General features: G+C 38.1%; 1 protein-coding gene across 2 annotated transcripts in view; it reads left to right on the top strand.

The window, feature by feature from the left end:
• PPA1 (inorganic pyrophosphatase 1) overlaps nucleotides 1-18,885 on the top strand; it is a 37,696-nt gene extending 18,811 nt beyond the window's left edge. For both annotated transcript variants that reach the window (XM_032609198.1, XM_032609199.1), the window contains 6 exons: nucleotides 6,393-6,519; nucleotides 11,608-11,735; nucleotides 12,011-12,096; nucleotides 16,725-16,794; nucleotides 17,912-17,951; nucleotides 18,537-18,885. In XM_032609198.1, the coding sequence (XP_032465089.1) occupies nucleotides 6,393-6,519; nucleotides 11,608-11,735; nucleotides 12,011-12,096; nucleotides 16,725-16,794; nucleotides 17,912-17,951; nucleotides 18,537-18,568 (483 nt within the window). In that variant the 3' untranslated portion in view covers nucleotides 18,569-18,885. The remainder of the gene's footprint in view (nucleotides 1-6,392; nucleotides 6,520-11,607; nucleotides 11,736-12,010; nucleotides 12,097-16,724; nucleotides 16,795-17,911; nucleotides 17,952-18,536) is intronic.
• Nucleotides 18,886-26,169: the final 7,284 nt, after the last annotated feature.

The raw sequence follows: 26,169 nt of genomic DNA, 5'->3' as shown, positions 1-26,169 counted from the left end.
CTCAGTGACTTCTATAAAATAAAAGGTAAAGAAAGTACATTAAAATAGGTATTTGAAATAAATTATGGAGGACTTTTTCTTCAGCACCATCGATGACAGATTAAAAACATTAATTACCCTCAACTCTGATGGGACTAATGGACATTTGTTTAGCTTTTTTTTTTAACCATCTTTATTGATAATTGCTTTACATTGTTCTGTTAGTTTCTGCTGTATAACAAAGTGAATCAGCTATATGTATACTTATATCCCCATAGCCCTTCCCTCTTGTGTCTCCCTCTATCCCGCCCTATCCCACCCCTCTAGATGGTCACAAAGCACCAAGCTGATCTTCCTGTGCTATGCAGCTGCTTCCCACTAGCTATCTGTTTTACATTCGATAGTGTATGTATGTCAATGCCACTCTCTTACTTTGTCTCAGCTTACCCTTCCCCCTCCCTTTGTCCTCAAGTCCATTCTCTACATCTGCATCTTTATTCCTGTCCTGCCCCTAGGTTCTTCAGAACCATTTTTTTTTTGATTCCATATATATATGTTAGCATACGGTATTTGTTTTTCTCTTTCTGACCTACGTCACTCTGTATGACAGACTCTAGGTCCATCCACCTCACTACAAATAACTCAATTTCGTTTCTTTTTATGGCTGAGCAATATTCCACTGTATATATGTGGAACATCATCTTTATCCATTCATCTGTCGATGGACACTTAGGTTGGTTCCATGTCCTGGCTATTGTAAATAGAGCTGCAATGAACATTTTGGTACTTGACTCTTTTTGAATTATGGTTTTCTCTGGGTATATGCCCAGTAGTGGGTTTGCTGGGTCATATGGTAGTTCTATTTTTAGTTTTTTAAGGAACCTCCATACTGTTCTCCATAGTGGCTGTATCAATTTACATTCCCACCAACAGTGCAAGAGGGTTCCCTTTTCTCCACACCCTCTCTAGTATTTATTGTTTGTAGATTTTTTGATGATGGCCATTCTGACCAGTGTAAAGTGATACCTCATTTTAGTTTGGATTTACATTTCTCTAATTATTAGTGACGTTGAGCATCCTTTCATGTGTTTGTTGGCATTCTGCATATCTTTGGAGAAATGTCTATTTAGGTCTTCTGCCCATTTTTGGATTGGGTTGTTTGTTTTTTTGATATTGAGCTGCATGAGCTGCATGAGCTGCTTGTATATTTTGGAAGTTAATCCTTTGTCAGCTGCTTCATTTGCAAATACTTTCTCCCATTCTGAGGGTTATCTTTTCGTCTAGTTTATGGTTTCCTTTGCTGTGCAAAAGCTTTTAAGTTTCATTAGGTCCTGTTCATTTTTGTTTTTATCTCCATTTCTCTAGGTGGTGGGTCAAAAAGGATCTTGCTGTGATTTATGTCATAGAGTGTTCTGCCTGTGTTTTCCTCTAAGAGTTTTATAGTATCTGGCCTTACATTTAGATCTTTAATCCATTTTGAGTTTATTTTTGTGTATGGTGTTAGGGAGTGTTCTAATTTCATTCTTTTCATGTAGCTGTCCAGTTTTCCCAGCACCACTTATTTAAGAGGCTGTCTTTTCTCTATTGCATATTCTTGCCTCCTTTATTAAAGATAAGGTGACCATATGTGCATGGGTTTTTCTCAGGGCTTTCTGTCCTGTTCCACTGATCTATATTTCTGTTTTTGTGCCAGTACCATACTGTCTTGATTACTGTAGCTTTGTAGTATAGTCTGAAGTCAGGGAGCCTGATTCCTCCAGCTCCATTTTTCTTTCTTAATATTGCTTTGGCTCTTCGGGGTCTTTTGTGTTTCCACAAAAATTGTGAAACTTTTTGTTCTAGTTCTGTGAAAAATGCCATTGGTAGTTTGATAGGGATTGCATTGAATCTGTAGATTGCTTTGGGTAGTATAGTCATTTTCACAATGTTGATTCTTCCAGTCCAGGAACATGGTCTATCTCTCCATCTCTTTGTATCATCTTTAATTTCTTTCATCAGTGCCTTACAGTTTTCTGCATACAGGTCGTTTGTCTCCTCAGGTACGTTTATTCCTAGGTATTTTTTTCTTTTTGTTGCAATGGTAAATGGGAGTGTTTCCTTAATTTCTCTTTCAGATTTTTCATCATTAGTGTACAGGAATGCAAGAAACTTCTGTGCATTATTTTGTATCCCGCTACTTTACCAAATACATTGATTAGCTCTAGTAGTTTTCTGGTAGCATCTTTAGGATTCTCTATGTATAGTATCATGTCATCTGCAAGCAGTGACAGCTTTACTTCTTCTTTTCTGATTTGGATTCCTTTTATTTCTTTTTGTTCTCTGATTGCTGTGGCTAAAACTTCCAAAACTATGTTGAATAATAGTGGTGAGAGTGGACATCCTTGTCTTGTTCCTGATCTTAGTGGAAATGGTTTCAGTTTTTCACCATTGAGAACGATGTTGGCTGTGGGTTTTGTCACATGTGGCCTTTATTATGTTGAGATAAGTTCCCTCTATGCCTACTTTCTGGAGGGCTTTTATCATAAATGGGTGTTGACTTTTGTCAAAAGGTTTTTCTGCATCTATTGAGATTATCATATGGTTTTTATCCTTCAATTTGTTAATATGGTGTATCACATTGACTGATTTGCATATATTGAAGAATCCTTGCATTCCTGGGATAAACCCCACTTGATCGTGGTGTATGATCCTTTTAATGTGTTGCTGGATTCATTTTGCTAGTATTTTGTTGAGGATTTTTGCATCTATGTTCATCAGTGATACTGGCCTGTAGTTTTCTTTTTTTGTAACATCTTTGTCTGGTTTTGGTATCAGAGTGATGGTGGCCTCATAGAATGAGTTTGGGAGTATTCCACCCTCTGCTATATTTTGGAAGAGTTTGAGAAGTATAGGTGTTAGCTCTTCTCTAAATGTTTGATAGAATTCGCCTGTGAAGCCATCTGGTCCTGGGCTTTTATTTGTTGGAAGATTTTTAATCACAGTTTCAATTTCAGTGCTTGTGATTGGTCTGTTCATGTTTTCTATTTCTTCCTAGTTCAGTCTTGGAAGGTTGTACTTTTCTAAGAATTTGCCCATTTTTTCCAGGTTGTCCATTTTATTGGCATAGAGTTGCTTGTAGTAATCTCTCATGATCCTTTGTATTTCTGCAGTGTCAGTTGTTACTTCTCCTTTTTCATTTCTAATTCTGTTGATTTGAGTCTTCTCCCTTTTTGTCTTGATGAGTCTGGCTAATGGTTTATCAATTTTGTTTATCTTCTCAAAGAACCAGCTTTTAGTTTTATTGATCTTTGCTATCGTTTCCTTCATTTCTTTTTCCTTTATTTCTGATCTGAACTTTATGATTTCTTTCCTTCTGCTAACTTTGGGGGTTTTTTTGTTCTTCATTCTCTAATTGCTTTAGGTGTAAGGTTAGATTGTTTATTTGAGATATTTCTTGTTTCTTAAGGTAGGATTGTGTTGCTATAAACTTCCCTCTTAGAACTGCTTTTGCTGCATTGCATAGGTTTTGGGTCATCGTGTTTTCATTGTCATTTGTTTCTAGGTGTTTTTTAATTTCCTCTTTGATTTCTTCAGTGATTTCTTGGTTATTTAGTAGCATATTGTTTAGCCTCCATGTGTTTGTATTTTTTACAGTTTTTTTCCTGTAACTGGTATCTAGTCGCATAGCATTGTGGTCGGAAAAGGTACTTGATACATTTTCAATTTTCTTAAATTTAAAGGCTTGATTTGTAACCCAAGGTATGATCTATCCTGGAGAATCTTCTGTGAACACTTGAGAAGAAAGTGTATTCTGTTGTTTTTGGATGGAATGTCCTATAAATATCAGTTAAGTCCATCTTGTTTAACGTATCATTAAAAGCTTGTTTCCTTATTTATTTTCATTTTGGATGATCTGTCCATTGGTGAAAGTGGGGTGTTAAAGTCCCCTACTATTATTGTGTTACTGTCGATTTCCCCTTTTATGGCTGTTTGCATTTGCCTTATGTATTGAGGTGCTTCTATGTTGGGTGCATAAATATTTACATTTGTTATATACTCTTGGTCTGATCCCTTGATCATTGTGTAATATCCTTCTTCATCTCTTGTAATAGTCTTTATTTTAAAGTCTATTTTGTCTGATATGAGAATTGCTACTCCAGCTTTCTTTTGATTTCCATTTGCATGGAATATCTTTTTCCATCCCCTCATTTTCAGTCTGTATGTGTCCCTAGGTCTGAAATGGGTCTCTTGCAGACAGCATATATACAGGTCTTGTTTTTGTATCCATTCAGCCAGTCTATGTCTTTTGGTGGGAGCATTTAATCCATTTACATTTAAGGTAATTATCCATATGTATGGTCCTATTACCATTTTCTTAATTGTTTTGGGTTTGTTTTTGTAGGTCTCTTCCTTCTCTTGTGTTTCCTGCCTAGAGAATTTCCTTTAGCATTTGTTGTAAAGCTGGTTTGGTGGTGCTGAATTCTCTTAGCTTTTGCTTGTCTGTAAAAGTTTTAATTTCTCCTTCGAATCTGGTTGAGATCCTTGCTGGGTAGAGTAACCTTCATTGTAGGTTTTTCCCTTTCATCAGTTTAAATGTGTCCTGCCACTCCCTTCTGGCTTGCAGAGTTTCTGCTGAAAGATCAGCTGTTAACCTTATGGGAATTTCTTTGTATGTTATTTGTTGCGTTTTCCTTGCTGCTTTTTTAAAAAATAAATTTATTTATTTTGGGCTGCGTTGGGTCTTCGTTGCTGTGCGCAGGCTTTCTCTAGTTGCAGTGAGCAGGGGCTACTCTTTGTTGCGGTGCGCGGGCTTCTCATTGTGGTGGCTTCTGTTGTTGCGGAGCATGGGCTCTAGGCACGCGGACTTCAGTAGCTTGGCTTGAAGGCTCTAGAGCACAGGCTCAGTAGTTTTGGTGCACGGGCTTAGTTGCTCTGCAGCATGTGAGATCTTCCTGGACCAGGGCTCGAACCCGTGTCTCCTGCATTGGCAGGGGGATTCTTAACCACTACACCACCAGAGAAGCCCTCCCTTGCTTCTTTTAATATTTTTTCTTTGTATTTAATTTTTGATAGTTTGATTAATATGTGTCTTGGTGTGTTTCTCCTTGGATTTATCCTGTATGGGACTCTCTGTTCTTCCCTGGACTTGATTGACTCTCTCCTTTCCCATATTAGGGAAATTTTCAATTATAATCTCTTCAAATATTTTCTCAGTCCCTTTCTTTTTCTCTTCTTCTTCTGGGACCCCTATAATTCAAATGTTGGTGCATTTAATGTTGTCCCAGAGGTCTCCGAAACTTTCCTCAATTCTTTTCATTCTTTTTTCTTTATTCTGCTCTGCGGTAGTTATTTCCACTATTTTATCTTCCAGGTCACTTATTTGTTCTTCTGCCTCCATTATTCTGCTATTGACTCCTTCTAGAGAATTTTTAATTTCATTTATTGTGTTGTTTGTCATTGTTTGTTTGCTCTTTAGTTCTTCTAGGTTCTTGTTAAACGTTTCTTGTATTTTCTCCATTCTAGTTCCAGGATTTTGGATCATCTTTACTATCATTACTCTCAATTCTTTTCCAGGTAGACTGCCTATTTCCTCTTCATTTGTTTGGTCTGGTGGGTTTTTACCTTGCTTCTTCATCTGCTGCGTATTTCTCTGTCTTCTCATTTTGCTTAACTTACAATGTTTGGGGTGTCCTTTTCACAGGCTGCAGGTTCGTAGTTCCTATTATTTTTGGTGTCTGTGCCCAGTGGGTAAGGTTGGTTCAGTGGCTTGTGTAGGCTTCCTGGTCGGGGGGACTGGTGCCTGTGTTCTGGTGGATGAGCTGGATCTTGTGTTTCTGGTGGGCAGGATCGCATCCAGTGGTGTGTTTTGGGGTGTCTGTGAACTTAGTATGATTTTAGACAGCCTCTCTGCTAACGGGTGGGGTTGTGTTCCTGTCTTGCTGGTTGTTTGTCATGGTGTATCCAGCACTGGAGCTTGCTGGTCATTGAATGGAGCTGGGTCTTAGCTTTGAGACAGAGATCTCTGGGAGAGCTCTCGCTGATTGATATTACGTGGGGCCAGGAGGTCTCTGGTGATCCAATGTCCTGAATTCGCCTCTCCCACCTCAGAGGCTCTGGCCTGACACCTGGCTGGAGCACCAAGACCCTTTTGGGAAGTCTGAGGTCTTCTGCCAGCATTCAGTAGGTGTTCTGTAGGCGTTGTTCCACATGTAGATGTATTTTTGATGTATTTGTGGGGTGGAAGGTGGATCTCCACATCTTACTCCTCCTCCATCTTGAAGGTCCCTCCTAGCTTTTTAAAAATTGCTTAAAGGAACAATCTTAAGTTTGCAGAAATTTGGCGTCTTCCTCGTTTCCTATTATCCACCAAGTAAAACTTTTCTTCCAAAGTTTCATTCTGTAGTATTGACCTGGCTGTGGTTTTTGACTTTCAGGTATGTGCAAGAGGGGAAATAATCAGGGTGAAAGTTCTGGGCATACTGGCTATGATCGATGAAGGGGAAACCGACTGGAAAGTCATTGCCATTAACGTGGATGATCCTGATGCAGCCAATTATAACGGTAAGAAATATTTGTAGGGTCTGAAGTCTTTATACCTAAATCTTACCCAGCACCAAACTTAACCTGTAATGACAGAGTTGTAAGCCCATGCCTTCAAACTGTTAAAGAATGGAGGAGCAAAACATTTAACAAAGCATTGTTATTTCTACTACTGAACTTCTGTGGTTAACTAAGTAAACTTTCTCCTTCATTCCAGGAAAGAACAAATCTGGTAGTTTGTATTTCCTGTTTTCTTCTTTCCTTCCCCACATGCTAACACTTAGTTGCTCTATTTATTTATTTTTAAAAATTTGAAAACTGAGATATAATCTACATGCCATAAAATTCACCATTTTAAAGTGTACAGTTCTATGGTTTTTGATACATACACTAGTCTGTTAACCATTACCACTATCTAATTCCAGAACATTTTCACCACTCTGACAGGAAGCCCCATGTCCATTAGCAGTCACCCCCTATCCCCACATCGCTCAGTCCCTGACGACTACCAGTCTATTGTCTGTCTTTATGGATTTTCCTATTCTGAAAATTTCACATAAATGGGGTCACATGATATCCGGCTTCTTTCAGTTAGCATACTGGTTTCAAGGTTCATCCACATTGTAACGTGTATCAGTACTTCATTCCCTTTTTTTTTTTGGTGGTGAAATTAACATAAAATTCACCATTTGAACTATTTTAAAGTGTACAATTCAGTGGCATTTAGTACATTCACAGTGTTGTGCAACTCACCACTCATCTCATTCTAGAACATTTACATCACCCCAAAGAGAAACTCTGTACCTTTTAGTAGTCACTCCCTGTTCCCTCCTCCTCCCAGGACCCGACAACCACTAATCTGCTTTCTGTGTCCATAAATTTGCCTATTCTGGATATTTCATATACATGGAATTGTAAAATATGTGGCCTTTTTGTGTCAGGTTTCTTTTACTTAGCATAAGGTTTTCTAGGTTCATCCATGTTGTAGCATGTATCAGTACTCATTTTTTTAATGGCTGAGTTATATTCTATTATATAGATATATATCACATTTTGTTTGTCCGTTCATCTGTTGATGGACATTTGGGTTGTTTTTGGCTATTAGGAATAATGCAGCTGCTATGAATATTCCTGTACAAGTTTTTGTGTGGACGTGTGTTTTTAATCCTCTTGGGTGTATATACCTAGGAGTGGAGTTCCTGAGTCATATGGTAACTCTTATGTTTAGCCTCTTGAGAAACTGCCAAACTTTTTTCCAAAGCGGCTGCACCATCTTACAGTCCTGCCAGCAGTGCATAAGGTTCTGATTTTTCTACTTCTTTGCCAGCACTAGTTGTTATTTATCTTTTTAAATTATAACCCTTCTAGTGGGGTGTGTCTTTTTATTTTTGAGTTATAAGAGTACTTACATGTTTTGGATACTAAACCTTTATCAGATATATGATTTGTCTGTATTTTCTTACATTTTGTGGATTTGTCCTTTCATTTTCATTTTCTTTTTTTTTTTTTTTTTTTTTTTTTTTTTTTTTTTTTTTTTTTTTGCGGTACGTGGGCCTCTCACTGTTGTGGCCTCTCCCGTTGCGGAGCACAGGCTCAGCGGCCATGGCTCACGGGCCCAGCCACCCCACGGCACGCGGGATCCTCCCAGACCGGGGCACGAACCCGCGTCCCCTGCATCAGCAGGCGGACTCTCAACCACTGCGCCACCAGGGAAGCCCTGTCCTTTCGTTTTCTTAATGGTATCCTTTGAAGCACTCAAGTTTTTCGTTTTGATGTAGTCTGTTTTTTTATTGCTTGTGCTTTTGGTATCATTATCTAAGAAACCATTGCCTAATCCAAGGTCACAAAGACTTAGTTATGTTTCCTTCTAAGAATTTTATAAATATAGCACTTACATTATTTCTTTCTGCTGTTTTACAGAGTATGATCTCATATATATTTAAATATATGCAAATTATATGTAAACTCATTTAAAAAAGACTCAACGCCAACCTTTAATAGTACATTGGGAAGAAAGATGAAAAGAGTCTGACTTTTTGTTTCAGATACTTCTGTATTGACTAAATTTTGTACAATGAGAATGCATTCCTACATTTAGCTCTGATTCTAAATGTAGGTGTGTGTGTCCATTTTTCAGATGTGCTATTTACACAAGAGTGCACATGCTAAATAGCGTGCTTTGGCCACAGTTAATGAAGCCACGCCATCATTACATCAGCACAGTTTTCTGGGTGTCATTTCCCTGCAGTAGAGGTTATTAGGACCCTAAAATTTTCTCTGGCGGGCTGGCCCCATGATGCAAGCAATATGCAGCTTTCCTTAAATGTCAGCCTAAGGCAATGTCCATCATCAGTTATAACTGGAAGAGTATTAGGTAGAACTAACTAAGAGTAGAACTCTTGACAAGCCACAACTTTGGGAGGGATACACACACAGCCATGGAAGAGGATGGCCTACCCAGTAAAGCAACCAAGTTGGCCATGTTGATCCCCTTTGTTATTGTGAGCCCACGACGGCCAGTGACCCTTCTGCCTCAGTTGTGGGCATCAGGAAATTGAGCATTTTATGCACATGGTTGCATGCTGGTTAGAGGCTGAATCCAGGGAACAGCACAGAACTGGTGCTGTCTTTGGTAGGATCTTTTTTATTTTTTAATTAATTTTATTCTGAAATTCAGTGACTTATTGGGGGGCTATTTTTATATTTTAATCCTGGGGGGGGGGTTTGTTTGTTTGTTTGTTTTGCCATGTGGTTTGTGAGATCTTAGTTCCCTGACCAGGGAGTGAACCTGGGCCTTTGGCAATGAAAGCACAGTCCTAACCACTGGACTGCCAGGGAAGTCCTTGTCTCTGGTAGGATCTTGATGTGGAGGCAGTTCAGGGAGCTCTGCAGACCACTGGCTTTGTCTGTACGTATATAATGTACAACTGGAGGAACAAAAATTGACTGAGTTCTTTTCTCCTACTTTTTTCCTCTGGGTCTGGTGTTCACAGTTCCCTAGTCAGGATCCAGCATACCTTTCAATACCTGGTTCACAGTCAGTGAGTTAATCAACTGTTATATTTTTCCTTGCTGCAATGTAATACAAAAATATGTTTGATCTTTGTCTCCAGTTCCTGGCAAGGAACTCCTAAAACACTTGGACTTTCCTGAGTGACGAGTGTCTTTTTTATTCATAATGAGCCCCTTTCATCACCCCTGAGCTTATGCTAATAAGGTGACTTACGGTGGGGCCCCTAGCTAGCCTCAGACCAGTTCAGTCAACAGAAAAACTGAATGATTAGAGGGTGGGAACCTCCAGCCCCAACCACTGACCTCTGGGATCGGGAGGGGAGGCTCCATAAAAAGTCTGGAGTCACGAGATGTAGAGCACTTGTAAGTTGGTGAACGCACTGAATTGCTGGGAGGGTGGCACGCCTCCCCACTAGAGGGCATGGAAACTATGCACCCCGCATACTGTGCCCTATGCATCTCCAACATTGGACTGTTTCTTAGTTGTATCCTTTATACTAAACCAGTAAGCATAGCACAGTGTTTTCTTGAGTTTTGTGAGTATTTCTAGCCAATTATCAAACCTGAGGAGAGAGTTGTAGGGAACTCTGATTTATAGCTGTTGGTCAGAAGTATGGGTGGCCTGGGACTTGGCGACCAGCGTCTGAAGTGGGATCAGTCTTGTGGAACTGAACCCTCTGACTGTGGGACTTGATGCTAACTCCAGTTAGATAGTGTCATAATTGAATTGTCGGACACCCAGTTGGTATTCCTAAGGAATAGAACTGGATGGAAAATTTGTTGGAAGATACCCTACACTTGTATTTTGGATTTCTGGATTTTCAAACTATTTCTGTATCAGGTGATATGTTTTATATGAATTCTAAGTTCCTTGAAATTTATCAGTGTTTAAACGTTTCCCAGTTCAGTTTGTAACCTTTCCATACTTTTAGTGGTACCCTGATAATAAAATGCATGGTATTCTTTAACTATGTAGATTATAAACTAGGCTTAAGCAAAGTTATTTTATAGAAATATAAATAAGCTGTTGTTGAATGTATTCCTCCTTCCAATTACAATTTTCCTGGTGGATTTTTTTTTTTTTTTTTGCACATGTATCTAATATTTGTTTGCATGGAGAAGCAGTTCAGTCATTTAAACTTGAGTTTGATGACATTGAGGCTAGGCGCTGTTAATGGCTGTACAGAAACTTTTAAAAGTTTTTTTACACAGGACACTTTTTTTTTGTTGGCCAGAACTAAAGTATTGTGATACTGAATGCCTATACTGTAGAGTGAGAAAAGCCTATTCACATTTAATATGTAACCTATCAATGAATATGTATAATGCATTTTTCTTGTCTTTTTGTATGTAATTGGGGTGTGATCCTCGAATACAGCCTCAACCTGTCTTTTGGTATCTTCTGTCCATCTCTTAGAAGTTATGTACACCTGCCAAACTATTCTCATTATGTAGCTGCCAGTTATTTCTCCCTTCTCTTATCTAGTAGGAGTCACTATGGTACTGATTGTTCTCTTAGTATACTTAATGTCAGAGCTATTTTAAGACACTAGATGATTTCCTTTTATTTATTTATTTAATTTATTTTTGGCTGCGTTGGGTCTTAGTTGCTTCGCGGGCTTTCTCTAGTTGAGGCGAGCGGGGGCTACTCTTCTCTGCAGCGCCCAGGCTTCTCACTGTGGTGGCTTCTCTTGTTGCGGAGCATGGGCTCTAGGCGCGCAGGCTTCAGTAGTTGTGGTGCAAGGGCTCAGTAGTTGTGGCTCAAGGGCTCTAGGGCGCAGGCTCAGTAGTTGTGGCGCATGGGCTTATTTGCTCTGTGGCATGTGGCATCTTCCCAGATCAGGGCTCAAACCTGTGTCCCCTGCACTGGCAGGCGGATTCTTAACCATTGCACCACCAGGGAAGCCCCGATGATTTCCTTTTAATGTTTGTATGTGTTCTCTTCTCAACAAGGTGTTAGCTCTAACATTGTCTTGAAAGTTTTTGATAATCCATCCCGCAGCTCTTTCAAAGTACGCACTTGATATTTTTATTGAATGCATAAATAATTACATACACATCTTGCAATCTGAGAAGAGAATTTTATTCTCTTCTTAGATATTAATGATGTCAAGCGGCTGAAACCTGGCTACCTGGAAGCTACTGTGGACTGGTTTAGAAGGTACAAGGTTCCTGATGGAAAACCTGAGAACCAGTTTGCTTTTGACGCAGAATTTAAAGATAAGGTAATGTGTCACTCAGAACTGTAGCTTTAGGCCTATTTGTATTGAGACTTATAATTTAACCATATTGTTACCATCTAAAGACAATATGATCATAAAACAGATGTCTAAAGACACACGACAGGCTTGATGTTGATTTATTCATTTAAATGATTTCTTTCATTTTTGATAGAAAGAAGTGATTCAAAAGAGACAAAGTTATCAGGCTTTGGGAAAATATTGAGAATAAGAAAAGAATACGTTTCTATTATTCTAACGTATATCTCTTCAAATTATAGGACTTTGCAATTGATATTATTAAAAGCACTCATGACTATTGGAGAGCATTAGTGACTAAGAAAACTGATGGAAAAGGAATCAGTTGGTAAGCATTAACTCTTTTCTGCATGTTTAACACAGAAAGCAGACTAGCTTACTCCAGAGGTTTTAATTACCTTAACATACTCCACCGTTACATTCACTTAGGGAAAGAGACTGGTTTTGTCAATGCTTATTAAGTCAGTAGGAAGTGTAGACTGAAAGAAAAACCACACAATGGGAAGGTTGTGAGTTAAGTTTTATTCGAGGACTGTAGCCCGGAAGATAGCCTCTCAGATAGCTCTGAGGAACTGCTCCGGAGAGATAAGGGAGGAGCCAGGATATATATGAACTTTTTTGCCGGGAAAACATGTAGTCAAGCATAAAAAGATTACTGCTATTCATAAAGAAGAGACCTCTCGAGTTAATGATTTTAGTGTTTTTCTGTGTATGGGAAGAGGCAAGAATCTGGGGTCATGTAAAATTTTTTCTTAGAAATGCATGTTAACTATCTAGGGGCCAATATACCCAAATGTTTCCTGGTTTTCTCCATCCTGAATTCCCCTCAGGGCTCACTGTCCATGGGTGACTGTAGTGGCTAATGGCTTGATCCTTGTAGAACTGGAATGGCAGGCAACATTTTTTTTCTTTACAGAAGGTAACTATATAAACAACTGAAAAATGCCACAAGATACTCTCTGAATAAGTACAAACTAAAACTATAAAGGGCGCAGTGAGATCAGAGCTTTGTAAGGCTAATCGGGAAAACCTGCCTAGCATCAGGGTGCTCAGAATGGGATGGGTATAATCAGGTTGAGTTCAAGGGTTGGTATTCTCTGATGTGAATATGTAAGGTTCATTACAACTAAACCAGGATCTACTATGCACACTGAATTAACTACTACTACTACTAATAGCTAATGTGACTGAGCAGTTAGTATTTGCCAAGCCTGCAACACAGATGCAGGGAGATTAAACTTAACCAAAGTCATACCACAGTAAGCATTTTGGAGTTAGGACTCGCATCCAAGTCTGTCTGGCCCCAGATCATCTTTAGTACGGTACTTCCTCTTTTAAAGATTATAAAAGAATGCCCACCATTACCGCTTAACTAGTGTTGTTCTGGAAATACTAGTTGATGAAGTAAATAAGAGAAAGAAGATGCAGGAATATTGGAAAAGGGGGAGCAAATTGTTGCAGATGATATGATTGTGTACCCAGAAAACCCTAGAAAAAAGAACTCAGCAAGGTGAATAATTACAAAATGAGTATATATGGACATTGCTAGCTTTCTATATGAAGTGTAACAGAAACTATAATGGAGGAAAATATCTCATGTAGAATAGTATTTAAAAACAAAACACAGTATAAATAAGAAACCTGAAGGACCCAGAAGAAGAAAAGTTTGACTCTATTGAGAAATATAAAAGATGTTAAATAGAAAGGTATATATTCATGAATAACATTCAGTTTCATCTAGAAAAAATCTGCATCTCAGAATAACAAGGGAAGTTCTGAAAAAAGTAAGGGTAGTGGTGGTGAGGAAGAGTGTTAATTATTTTGGTACTGTTTAGTAATATTGTTTTACTAAGAATTTGGTACTGAAGAAGAAAGTCAAAGTATTCAGTTCTGTTAGAGTTTGATAGACCTAAAGTAGATCTAAAGATGTATGGGAATTCAATTTATAATAAAGAAGGTGTTTTAAATGAGTGGTTTGGACCAACCACTGTTTAGGAAGAAAATAAGACTAGATTTCTATCTCACTCCTTACATTCCTTACGCCAGATATACACACTGGCAACCACCCTCATGGCTGTGGCCGTTTCATTTTGGAAAGGTGCTGTAACCAGGCAGGTGCTCCACAAGTGCCCTGTGCAAGCAACCCAGCACCAGTGTTCTTACCTCTAACTACTTTATATCCACATGTTAACTGGGTGCTGGCTGCAAACTAGGGTTTGTAACCCTAGTCTTACATCAGCACTTAATTACAGACAGATAAATTGTAATGTGAGAAAATTTTAGAAAAAGTATAGGTGAATTTATTCATTAGCTTGTAATAGGGAAGACCTTTCCAAACAGAAGACAAACTCAAAATCCATAAAAGAAAGATTTACTTGTGGTATTATTTTTTTTATGTATCAGGAGACAATTTTTCCCAGTTTCTGCTTAAACAACACATGACAGAGGGCTAAATTCCTTAATTTATAAATAGCTCATTCTAATTGATAAGAAAAAGAATAATTCAATAGAAGGAGAGGAACAGATAAAAAAAGAAAATTTACAGATAAGAAGATGTACAGTCTCATTTTATAACTTTTTTAAATAAATTCTTTCAGGATTTGTTTATTTCATTCGTAGTGGAATTAGTTTATTTTATTTTATTTTTTTTTTTTGGCCGTGTTGGGTCTTTGTTGCTGTGCGTGGGCTTTCTCTAGTTGTGGCGAGCAGGGGCTACTGTTCGTTGCGGTGCGCAGGCTTTCCATTGCAGTGGCTTCTCTTGTTGCAGAGCATGGGCTCTAGGCATGTGGGCTTCAGTAGTTGCAGCACGCGGGCTCAGTAGGTGCAGCACGTGGGCTCTAGAGTGCAGGCTCGGTAGTTGTAGCACATGGGCTTAGTTGCTCCGCAGCATGTGGGATCTTCCTAGACCAGAGATTGAACCTGTGTCCGCTGCATTGGCAGGCGGATTCTTAACCATTGTGCCACCAGGGAAGTCCTCATTTTATAATTTAAAATGCAGCTCAGAAAGATAGTGTTATCTCCCAGTAGCTTTGCAAAATTTTTAAAAATTAAATGATAGCCGGGATGGCAAGAATATCTATATCTATATCTATCTATCTGTCTATCTATCTATCTATCTGTCTATATGGTTGGTGAGAGTTTAAATAGGTACAACCTTTGTGAAGGGCAATTTGACAATATTCAGCCCAAAATTTTAAATGCATGTATTTCTTTGTAGAACCACTACTAGGAATGTATCCTATAGATACAGTCCCAAAAGATTTATGTATAAGGATGTTCATTGCAGTGTCATTTATAATAGCAAAAAGTTAGAAGCAACCAAAATGTAATGGTTAAGCACATCCATATAATAGAACAGTATATGTCACAGTAAAAAAAAGAAAGTTCTCTCTATGTTGATAAGGAAAGACAACCAAAATATATTAAGTGAGAAAAGCAAAGTCCATAGTAGTATATTTAGTATGATCCCATTTATGCAAGGTGAGATACACACACACACCCAGCATCTGTTTATATTTAAATTTTTTTTTCTGGAGGGAAACAAGAGCTATAGATAATGATTGCCTTTGGAGACAACCATTTGGAGATGGGAGGGAGAGAGGCTTTCAATTTGTGACTTTCTGAATTTTCTAACTATATATGTGTAATTACTTTTTTTTAATACATGTCAGTTTATCTGGGTAGTAAGATTTTTTTCTGATTGTGAGAAAATCCTAATGTAAAAATAATTCTCAGGAATCTTCTGTTCTGTAAGTCAGAATAATGTCCTGTAAAATGCAAACATTGTCTCTCCACAAACAGGAAAAACTGAGCACACTTACACATTTGTGTGAAAATGTACAATCATGAGACTTTGCTTTTAATAACTTCTCTATTTTGTGGTGTCCTATTATTTCTATGGAAATGGGCTTAATGCATGTTAAGTGGCACGTAACTGAAGATATTTATTTTTCATTTTAATAGAATATTTCTGATCATACCCATGTTATAATAATACACAATAATTTAATACATAGGAAATTTTGAACTATAGTTAACCAAAAAATGTTTTTAAAAAATCATTTTAATCACAGTTTTTCCATACTCTTATTAACATTTAGAGTTTTTTCTTTTTACAGTCCTTTGTGTATAATATTTTCAAAAATAATTAGGATCATATTGTATATACAATTTGTTTTATGGTTTAAAAAAGTTAACACTATAAGCATTTCTCATGTCATTAAGAATATAATACTTTCCTACTATATAACATTCCATCTGTGTAATATTCCATCTCATGGATAAATCATTTTTAATCATCCCTGTCATTGGACATTTTGGTTACTTCCAAGTTTTCACTCTTACCAATAGTGAAATCGTGTATGTTGAACATCTTTGTACATCATAGTTTAAATCTCTGAATTCTGAGGTGTGGAATTTATCTATCAAAGAGTATGTGCTTTTTAAAAGGTTTTAGACACATTTTTTTGTTTGTTTTTTTTATTTTTGTCTCTTACTTTTTCTTTTTTTATTTTGTTGTGGACACATTTTACCAGATTATTTTTCAGGAATATTGAACCAGGTGTTACTCCTGCCAGGAGTGTCTATCTCAGATGTCAACACTGACAGAAACTGGATTTTTTTGTTTTTTGTTTTTTTCATTTTATCTAATTAGGAAAGATATGTTTGTCATTTTCATTTGCATCTTAGCTCTTTCGTTGAGAATTACACTGCATTCAATCACATACTTTAAAATCTGAACTTGTTAAGGGATTTGAGTAAAACTGACCACAAGAATAGCTGTATATTAAATAATTAGAATATTTAATATAGGTGAGAAAACTTTCAACTAAGCCAGACTTGAATCTCATCTGGCCTACCACCTTCAACTTGTTATTTTTAACAAGAGAGAGTTATTAATAATAAGAGAGAAGTTTTTGTTACTGTGACTCATGACAATTTTCCTTTGTTCAATAGCATGAATACCACAGTGTTTGAGAGCCCCTTCCAGTGTGATCCTGATGCTGCCAAAGCCATTGTGGATGCTGTAAGTAAAGGTTTCCTTGAAAAAGAACACGCCTGGTGGCCAAAAAATGGGGTGTTGAATGGGGAGGGAAAGTACCTTCAATAAATATTTGAGGATGTCCTGTACACATATTACAATGTAAGATCTTGAAATTACAAACCATAAATACAAGTAGACATTTGACTGAGGGGAAACCTGAGGAGGGTCCTAGCCAACACTATATTGGGCAGATAACAAAGTAGGACAATTTGTAAAAATCAAAATGACTCCAGAATGTTCTAAGTAACCCAAGTGCCTGAGTACTTATCATAAGCCATTTTTCACAAAAGTACCAATGGGAACTTATTTGACTTGGTCATAGCAAGGAATGAGAAAGTTACCAAATTTCAGGTACCGTTGCAGGAGTGGTTTATAGTCCTAGAGGAGAATTTCATGTGAGGAAGTAAACTGTCCATCAAAGAAATAATTTTGTTTTTGTATTATTTTTAATGATCTGATTTGTATTAACCTAAAGACTGAAGATTGTCTAAAATTATTCTCATTTACAATAATAAGGAAAACAAATGAAAATGAGGTCTGACTTTACAGCCTTGTAAACAGGGTAATACAAGGGAAAAGGACAATTTAATGATGAAGCCAATACATTTAGATTTATTTTATTTATATATGAATTTTGACAACAAAGTTGAGATGAATAAGATAAATTGGAAGGGATAAGCCATTGGTTAACAATCATAACTTTTCAATGAGAACATTCTGCCTACATTTTATATATATGTGTGTATATATAAAACCTTTATATATACATATGTTGGTTTTTTTAATTATTTCAAAAAGCAGGTTTTTTTAAATTGAGTATAGTTGCTTTACAATGTTGTGTTAGTTTCTGCTGTAACAAATTTATTTTTATTTATTCTCCTGTATGTCATTAAAAGGTAAGAGGTTTGAATTTGTTAGCATTTCTTAGCAGTAGAGCAAGCTCTGCATTGTTACTATCTATTGTAAATTATTTTTAGGACCTAAAAATTGGGATAGTTGTCTTCTGTTTAGATTCCTTTTAATTTTTGTATCAGTATACTTGTTTTAGCTTATTCTTTTTCTGGGATTAGGACTAATACATTTTAACATTTTATTTTAGTTACCACCACATGAACCTGCCTGCACAATACCAACAGATGGTAAGATCTATATCTAGTAAAATTACATTCAACATTATGCATATGTGTGGAAAATTACATCTGTATCTATAGATACGTCTTACATACCACATACATACAGAGAAAGAGAAGGACAGGGAGAAGAAGCATTTTTAGAGTTCTGTAGCATATGTGGGAAGAAAAATGGCTGTACCTACCACATTTAGGGCCACTGCTGTGACAGCATGACCATGACCCACTGTTCTCGGAGTTCCTGGTAGATGCCTTGTGGAGGTTGGAGCAGGCTGGGCTCTTCGTCCCCATCTGGCCCCAGGCTGCTTCACCCAGGAAACAGTTCTTTCCACCTTTAGATGTTAGAATTCTCTGTAAGGTTCTTCTTGTGAGAACTGCATGTCCATAGGATCAGCATCAAGAGTAAAGCAGCCCAAAAGAAAACACTGGTAAATTACCTGTTTTTGCTGTAGTGAAGCTTTGCATGTATGTAGGTTTGTTTTAATGTAATCCATAGGAGGATACATTAAAGCAAATATATTATTCATTGTTATATGTTGGGTGTAATTTTGATTCCTAACAGGGATTCTAATTATTTCTTTTCCCTGACTACAGTGGATAAGTGGTTCCATCACCAGAAAAACTAAGGAAATTTCTCTGGAATACAAGCTGATATTGCTGCATCCTTTTCGTCTGAAAGCATTAGATGCAAAAGTAGTAACTTTTCCAAGCTTTAAATTTATAAAACTAATCAATCAAATTCTGCTGTGACCAATCCAATATATCCATACTGTTATCCATCTAAAAGCATCTTTCATATCAACTAAGATAACTTTTAGTTCCTGCTTAAATATCAAGACAGTTGTAGTTTGGAAGTCATCTGTGAATAAATGTCCAAGATAAGTACGTATTGGATGTATATGTTTGCCATGTGTTAGGAAATAAATTATTTTATTGAAACTTGGTTTTATGATATATTTATTTTAACCTGAAGCCTAACACTACCAAGCAGGCTTGGGTGCTGTTTGGTATTTGTTTTCTGTGAATGATCTTATAATTCACTTTTATTTATTAGACTAAAACTGACTTTATTTGTAGGCACCTGAAAATGAAATCCCTTATATTTACAGCAGTCTTGATACTATACTCTTACCTAATTCCTATCATCCCATTGTGAGCCATCAGCCAAGATAGTTTTGTGATTAAATTCGTGGCTTTGGAGCTGTGCAGACCTGAGTTTTTAATCCTAGCCCGTCTAGTTATTTAGCTCTATAATCTCAGGTCAGTGTTGGCATCCACTGACTGTGTTTTCTCATCAAGTTGTGATTTCTTGGTTGTTGTTATGATGGGTGATTGTTAATAATATCCTAGACATTTTGTCTGTTATGTTAGGAGACACTAGGATCCATTTAAATCTTTTAGCAGGCACCACCCTATTTAGGGTTAGCACATGGGTCTTGGCCTGCTTTTGTGGACTGTGGTTTTAATGGCAGTTTAATTTTCAGCAGCTTTGCAGTGTTATTTGGTCAGCTTGTTTATCTAGTGCCACTGGGGCTTCTGTTGGTTCCTGCTGGTGCTGCCTGAGGGGGCTCAGTATCTCTTGGTGGAGGAGGAGAGTCTTAGGCTACAGGGATAAAGAAGCTTCCTGAACTGGTCTACCCATTATAGCTGGACTTCTCCCTCAGGCTCAGCTCACCCGCCTACCTAGGTAACTCTTGGTGGAAAAGGGGAGTCTCAGGCCTTGTGCGGAAGGAGAGTGCCTCCCTGGTTGTTTATTTCTGCCTGGGCTCCCAATGAGCCCCCTTGCCAGGTAGTGTCATGCCTACCAGAGGGACCCCCATTCCCTATGGGGGAGGTGGAGGAATGAGCCTATCTGGACTGCCTTCTGTTGCTAGGTTAGGGGTTGGGAAGGACTCTTCTCCTCCTCCTGATGGTGGTAGGATGCATGTGCCCTGTCACTGCTGTTCCCTGGTCCTGGGGGCCCAAACCAGCTTGCCTTCTTAGCACCTTTCAGAGTTCTTGGTTGTGTCTTATCATCTCCAGGGTCTATAGCTGTGCTTAGCAGGAGAAGTAGAGAAAAACAGGTCTATGCCTTCTTGTCTGGTCCAGGACCAGAAACATCAGCATTCAGATTTAGTAATATTTCTCTTATTCCTTTGTAAGTTCTGTTGTTAAATGCTGCCTCAGTCATTGTAATACGTGATTTCTGAAGTGATTTGTTACGGTAAGAAATATGTTTTCTAATGAAAGACTATACCAAAGTGGGGGACTTCACAAGTATTAGTCCAATAATAGGAATCATCCGCCCAAATTTATGGAAAGGAAAGGGGATAGAACACTAGTCAGAAGAAATGTCAGCAATAGTTCTGTATGAGATCCTCTGTAGAAAGCTTCCACTCCTCTGTTCAGGTAAGGAATGTAAAATACTCTTGTATTCACTTGCTAGGCTACCATAACCAAGTACCACAAACTGGATGGGCTAAACAAGAGAAATGTATTGCCTCACTGTTCTGGAAGCTAGAAGTCCGAGATCCAGGTATCAGCAGGCCCATGCTCCCTCTGAAGACTATTGGGAAGGATCTGTTCCAGGCCTCTCCCTGCTTTTGATAGTTCCTGGCTTGTGGCAGCATAACCCTAATGTACACAGGGTGTTCTCCCTGTGTGCTTGTTTCCAAATTTCCCCTTATAAGGACATCAGGGGAAAGAATTCCCTGGGGTCCAGTGGTAGGACTGTGCTTTCACTGCCATGGGCCCGGATTCAATCCTAGTTTGGGAACCACAGGCTGTGTGGCACGGCCAAAAAGAAAAAAATACGAACATCAGTCAGGGCTTCCCTGGTAGTGCAGTGGTTAAGGATCCGCCTGCAAATGCAGGGGACACGGGTTCGAGCCCTGGTCCAGGAAGATCCCACATGCCGCGGAGCAACTGAGCCCGTGCACCACAACTACTGAGGCTGCGCTCTAGAGCCCGCGAGCCACAACTACTGAGCGCACGTGCTGCAACTACTGAAGCCCGCGCGCCTAGAGCCTGTGCTCCACAAGAAGCCCACTCACTGCAACAAAGAGTAGCCCCTGCTCGCCACAGCTAGAAAAAGCCCGTGCGCAGCAATGAAGACCCAACGCAGCCAAAATTTTAAAAAATAAAATAAATTGAAAAATAAAATAAAAAAAAATAAAGTATACAACACAATGGTTCTTCCTTAAAAAAAAAGATACATGCACCCCAGTGTTCATTGCAGCACTATTTATAATAGCCAAGATATGGAAGCAACCTAAATGTCCATTGACAGAGGAATGGATAAAGATGTGGTACATTTATACAATGGAATATTACTCAGCCATAAAAAAACAATGAAATAATGCCATTTGCAGCAACATGGATGGACCTACAGATTATCATACTAAGTAAAGTAAGTCAGACAGAGAAAACAAACATCATATGTTATCACTTATATGTGGAATCTAAAAAAATGATACAAATGAACTTATTTACAAAACAGAAACAGACTCACAGACTTGGAAAACAAACTTATGGTTACCAAAGGGGAAAGGTGGAGGGGAGGGATAAATTAGGGGTTTGGGGTTAACATATACACACAATTATATATAAAACAGATAATCAACAATGACCTACTGTACAGCACAGGAAACTCTACTCAGTATTCTGTAATAACCTATATGGGAAAATAATCTGAAAAAGAATGGATATATGTATAACTGAATCACTTTGCTGTACACCTGAAACGAACACAACATTGTAAATCAACTACACTCCAATATAAAATAAAAATTAAATTAGAAAAAAAATTTTAAATGTAATCTCAGCAACACTGCATGATCGATGCAGTTTTTCAGGTAAGGCAATCTGAAGCGTTGGCCCAGTTGTATAAAGGATCTGAATGAGAACTCCAATTAGAAATTCAAAATTCATTTTCACCATCCCTGAGCCCAGGCCTGCATGTGCTGCAGCTGTAATGGCAATTATGTCCTATCTAATCAGCATATTTGCTACGCAAGAGCTTATATTGTGCTTCTGCACAGAATGTTCTTTACATTTAGAACAGCTGCCCTTACTGCTTTCTGGGAGTCTAGGCCAAAGGGAATTTGCCTTTACACTGACAAGAGTGCTGTGCGAATTGCTTCATGATGGCAAGTATTTATTGAAGAGTTATTAACTCGAGTCGATTGCCACAGAGTTTATTGCTCCCTCTGTCTCTCTTTGGGATCTTTCCCTTAGTTATTACAAAACCTTTAAATTAACAGAAAATATTCGCCAGAAATAAGATTAAGCAATGAACACCACAAGGGTATGTGGCAATCTGAATTTTTTAAAAAGGCTGAGAGCAAAAAAAAGCCTGAGAGCAATTTGGCAATCTCTATCAAAATTTTAAATTTGTCTTTATACTTTGAGTCAGCAATTCTGCTCTAAGTCTTCATTCTAGTTGACTAAGAATAGTCAACCGGGCACACAGCCTATGGCAGCTTTGTTAAGTATAGCAAAACCCGGAAAAATATCTAGCAGTCCAGTTAAGGAATGGCTAAATATTCGTACATGTAGCAGTCAATGAAGTCACTGCATGGGCTGATATGGAAAAGATGTTCAAAATACCTAAGTGAAAAGAGAAAAAGTTGTAGTACTCTATAGCTGCCAGCTATGGCCTGTGGGCCAAATCCAGCCTGCCAGAGGTTTGGTAAAAACACTTTATTGGAACACAGTCACACCCTTTCATTTATGAATTGCTGTGACTGCCTTCCGGCTACAATGAAGACAGAATTTAGTAGTTGGGATAGAGACCACATGACCTGCAAAGTCAAAAATATTTACTATTTGACCCTTTACCAAAACCATTTGCCAATCCCCGCTCTATCCTATGATCCTATTTATGTTTTTACAAAGGGAGCACTGTGGGGAAAGAGACACATTGATGGATATGCTTGTATGGGTATAGACAATTTCTGGGGACAAACAAAAATAAACCACAGCCAACAATGGTTATCTCAGGGAGTGGGAATGAGTTACGTGCGGAAGAGGTCAGCCCCATGGAGTTTCCTTCCACTTTGTAGGCTCCTATGCTCTTTTTTTTTTTTTTTTTTAATTTATTTATTTGTTTTTCTTTTTGGCTATGTTGGGTCTTCGTTGCTGTGTGCGGGCTTTCTCTAGTTGAGGTGAGCGCGGGCTACTCTTCGCTGCAGTGCCCAGGCTTCTCATTGCGGTGGCCTTTATTGTTGTGAAGCATGGGCTCTAGGCGCGAGGGCTTCAGTAGTTGTGGCAAAGGGGTCAGTGGTTGTGGCTCACAGGCTCTAGAGCGCAGGCTCAGTAGTTGTGGTGCAGGGGCTTAGTTGCTCCGCAGCATGTGGGATCTTCCCGGACCAGGGCTCGGCTCGAACCCATGTCCTCTGCAGTGGCAGGCGGATCCTTAACCACTGCGCCATCAGGGAAGCCCGTAAGCTTCTATGCTCTTTGAATTGTTTTTCTAAAAGCATGTATAAAATTTTAAATTTTTTTAAAGAAAATCAAATGAAGTAGGAGAAGGACACCAGTGGACAGTGCTCAGCACAGCTAGTGGCAGGGGGTTTCTCTTTCTCTCTCTCTCTCTATATATATGTATACATATGTGTATATAATATATATTATATCATATATGTTACATATATGATATAGGTAATATATATCACATATGTAACATATATGATATATACTTATATATGGATGTACACGTGGATATATATTATATATACTTATATGTATATATATATTATATATATACTTTAGATACAGAATAAGGACTGGGAGGGACTGAGCCGTGGAATCTAATTTTTAACCAGTTCCCCAGGTGATTCTAACATCGCCTATGTTTGAAACCACTGCTCTAGTCGTAAATTTCAGAGATCAGGAAAAATTTCTCATGGGGTTGTAGTTATGATCAGCATGAGATAATCCAGCAAACATCTGTCACAGCAACAGCAGCAAATGATAATAGCTCCCATTTGTGAACACTTCCTAAGTGTCAGGCCCTATGCTATAGGCTCTATGTGCTTCATCTCATGGGTATCCTTGTCCTGTCCCTCATCTTAGAGTCTATGCTTTCAGCTTTTCACCAGTGAGTTTAATGTCGGCTGTAGGTTTATCATATACGGCCTTTATTATGTTCAGATAAACCTACAGATGTTGGCCGTAGGTTTATCATATATGGCCTTTATTATGTTCACTGCATACCGACTTTGTTGAGAATTTTTATCATAAATGGGTGTTGAATTTTGTCAAAAGCTTTTTCTGCGTCTATTGAGACGATCGTATGATTTTCATTCTGTAACTTGTTAATGTGGTGCATCACACTGACTGATTTGTGGATGTTGAACCATCTTGCATCCCAGGGATAAATCCCACTTGATCATGGTGTATGATCCTTTTAACGTATTGTTGATTTAATGTATTTTATTTATTTTTAAAATTACACAACATTTTTAAAATTAAATTTTTTGGAGTATAATTGCTTTACAATGTTGTATTAGTTTCTACCATACAGCAAAATGAATCAGCTATACATATATATATATCCCCTCTTTTTTAGATTTCCTTCCCATTTAGGTCACCACAGTGCATTAAGTAGAGTTCCCTGTGCTATACAGTATGGTCTCATTAGTTATTTATTTTATACATAGTATCAGTAGTGTACATGTGTCAGTCCTAATCTCCCAATTCCTTCCATTCCCTCTTCCCACTTGGTATCCATACATTTGTTCTCTATCAATAGTGTACATTTGTCAGTCCTAATCTCCCATTCCTTCCATTCCCTCTTCCCCCTTGGTATCCATACATTTGTTCTCTGTTTGCTTTGCAAATAAGATCATCTATACCATTTTTCTAGATTCCACATATATGCGTTAATATACGACATTTGTTTTTCTCTTTCTGACTTACTTCACTCTGTATGACACTCTCTAGGTCCATACACGTCTCTACAAATGACCCAATTTCGTTCCTTTTTATGGCTGACTAATGTTCCATTGTTATATGTGCCACACCTTTATTGATTCCTCTGTTGGTGGACATTTAGGTTGCTTCCATGTCCTGGTTATTGTAAATAATGCTGCTATGAACATTGGGGTGCGTGTGTCTTTTTGAATTATGGTTTTCTCTGGGTATATGCCCACGAGTGGGATTGCTGGGTCATATGGTAGCTCTATTTTTAGTTTTTTAAGGAACCTCTATACTGTTTTCCACAGTGGCTGTATCAATTTACATTCCCACCAACAGTGCATGAGGAGAAAACATTCGCAAATGAAGCAACTGACAAAGGATTAATCTCCAAAATATACAAGCTCAATATAAAAAAAAACAAATAACCCAATCAAAAAATGGGTGGAAGACTTAAATAGACATTTCTCCAAAGAAGATACACAAATTTTAATATGTTAAAAATTCAAAAATTACAGATAAAGTCCTCCTTGCTTGCTGTCAATCCTACTCCCTTCTTAGAGATTAACCACTATCAGTTCGGTATGACTCTTTCTTGATTTTTCTCTATGCTTTTACACACATTTATCTGAATATAAATATACAATTTAGTATTTTTTAAGTATGTATGGGATCATAGTTATATACATTTTGAAATTTCATGTTATTATTTATAGATGCTACCTAATTCTTTTAAACTGGTGTAAAGATAATACAGATGTATTGTTGAACACATATTCTTAATCGACTCCATGAGACATGTTCCTGAAATCTAATGTGTTGTAGGTAGCTGGGATGCTGATTACAAGTTGGAGAATAGAAGGGGGCCAGGCAAGAAAGGTAGGCAAGGATCAGATAATGAAAGGGCTTGCTAAGGAGACCCTGGACTTTAGGAGGCCCTCGAGAGGCACCAACAGTTTTTAAAACTGGAAAGGACTATTATCTTATTTCCGTAATGGGTACAGAAGTATTCAAGGAATCCTGATGATCTGCAATGCTGTTTGATAATATCTCCCCCTCCCCACCATACCCTTCTCATTAGGAAATATCCAAGCATATTTATTGAATGCATGACTCCTCTATAAATACTGGAATGGTCATGGTGTGATATGCCATTTGAACATGTTCCACAAGCATTTGCTGGGTGGCCCTACAGGAGGCAGTGGAGGGGAGTACGAAGTGGTGTAGTGGTTTCCAAAGCAGGGTCCAGGGCTCTCTGGAGGTGCTAGAGCGCCCTCCAGTGGGGCCATTAAAAATCTAGGAGATGATTTCCAAGTACCACTAGACTGCA

The sequence above is a fragment of the Phocoena sinus genome, chromosome 16, assembly GCF_008692025.1.
Source record: "Phocoena sinus isolate mPhoSin1 chromosome 16, mPhoSin1.pri, whole genome shotgun sequence".
Classification (NCBI taxonomy): Eukaryota; Metazoa; Chordata; class Mammalia; order Artiodactyla; family Phocoenidae; genus Phocoena; species Phocoena sinus.
The sequence above is the reverse complement of the archived record's forward strand: the minus strand, read 5'-3'. Positions and strand labels throughout refer to the sequence as shown.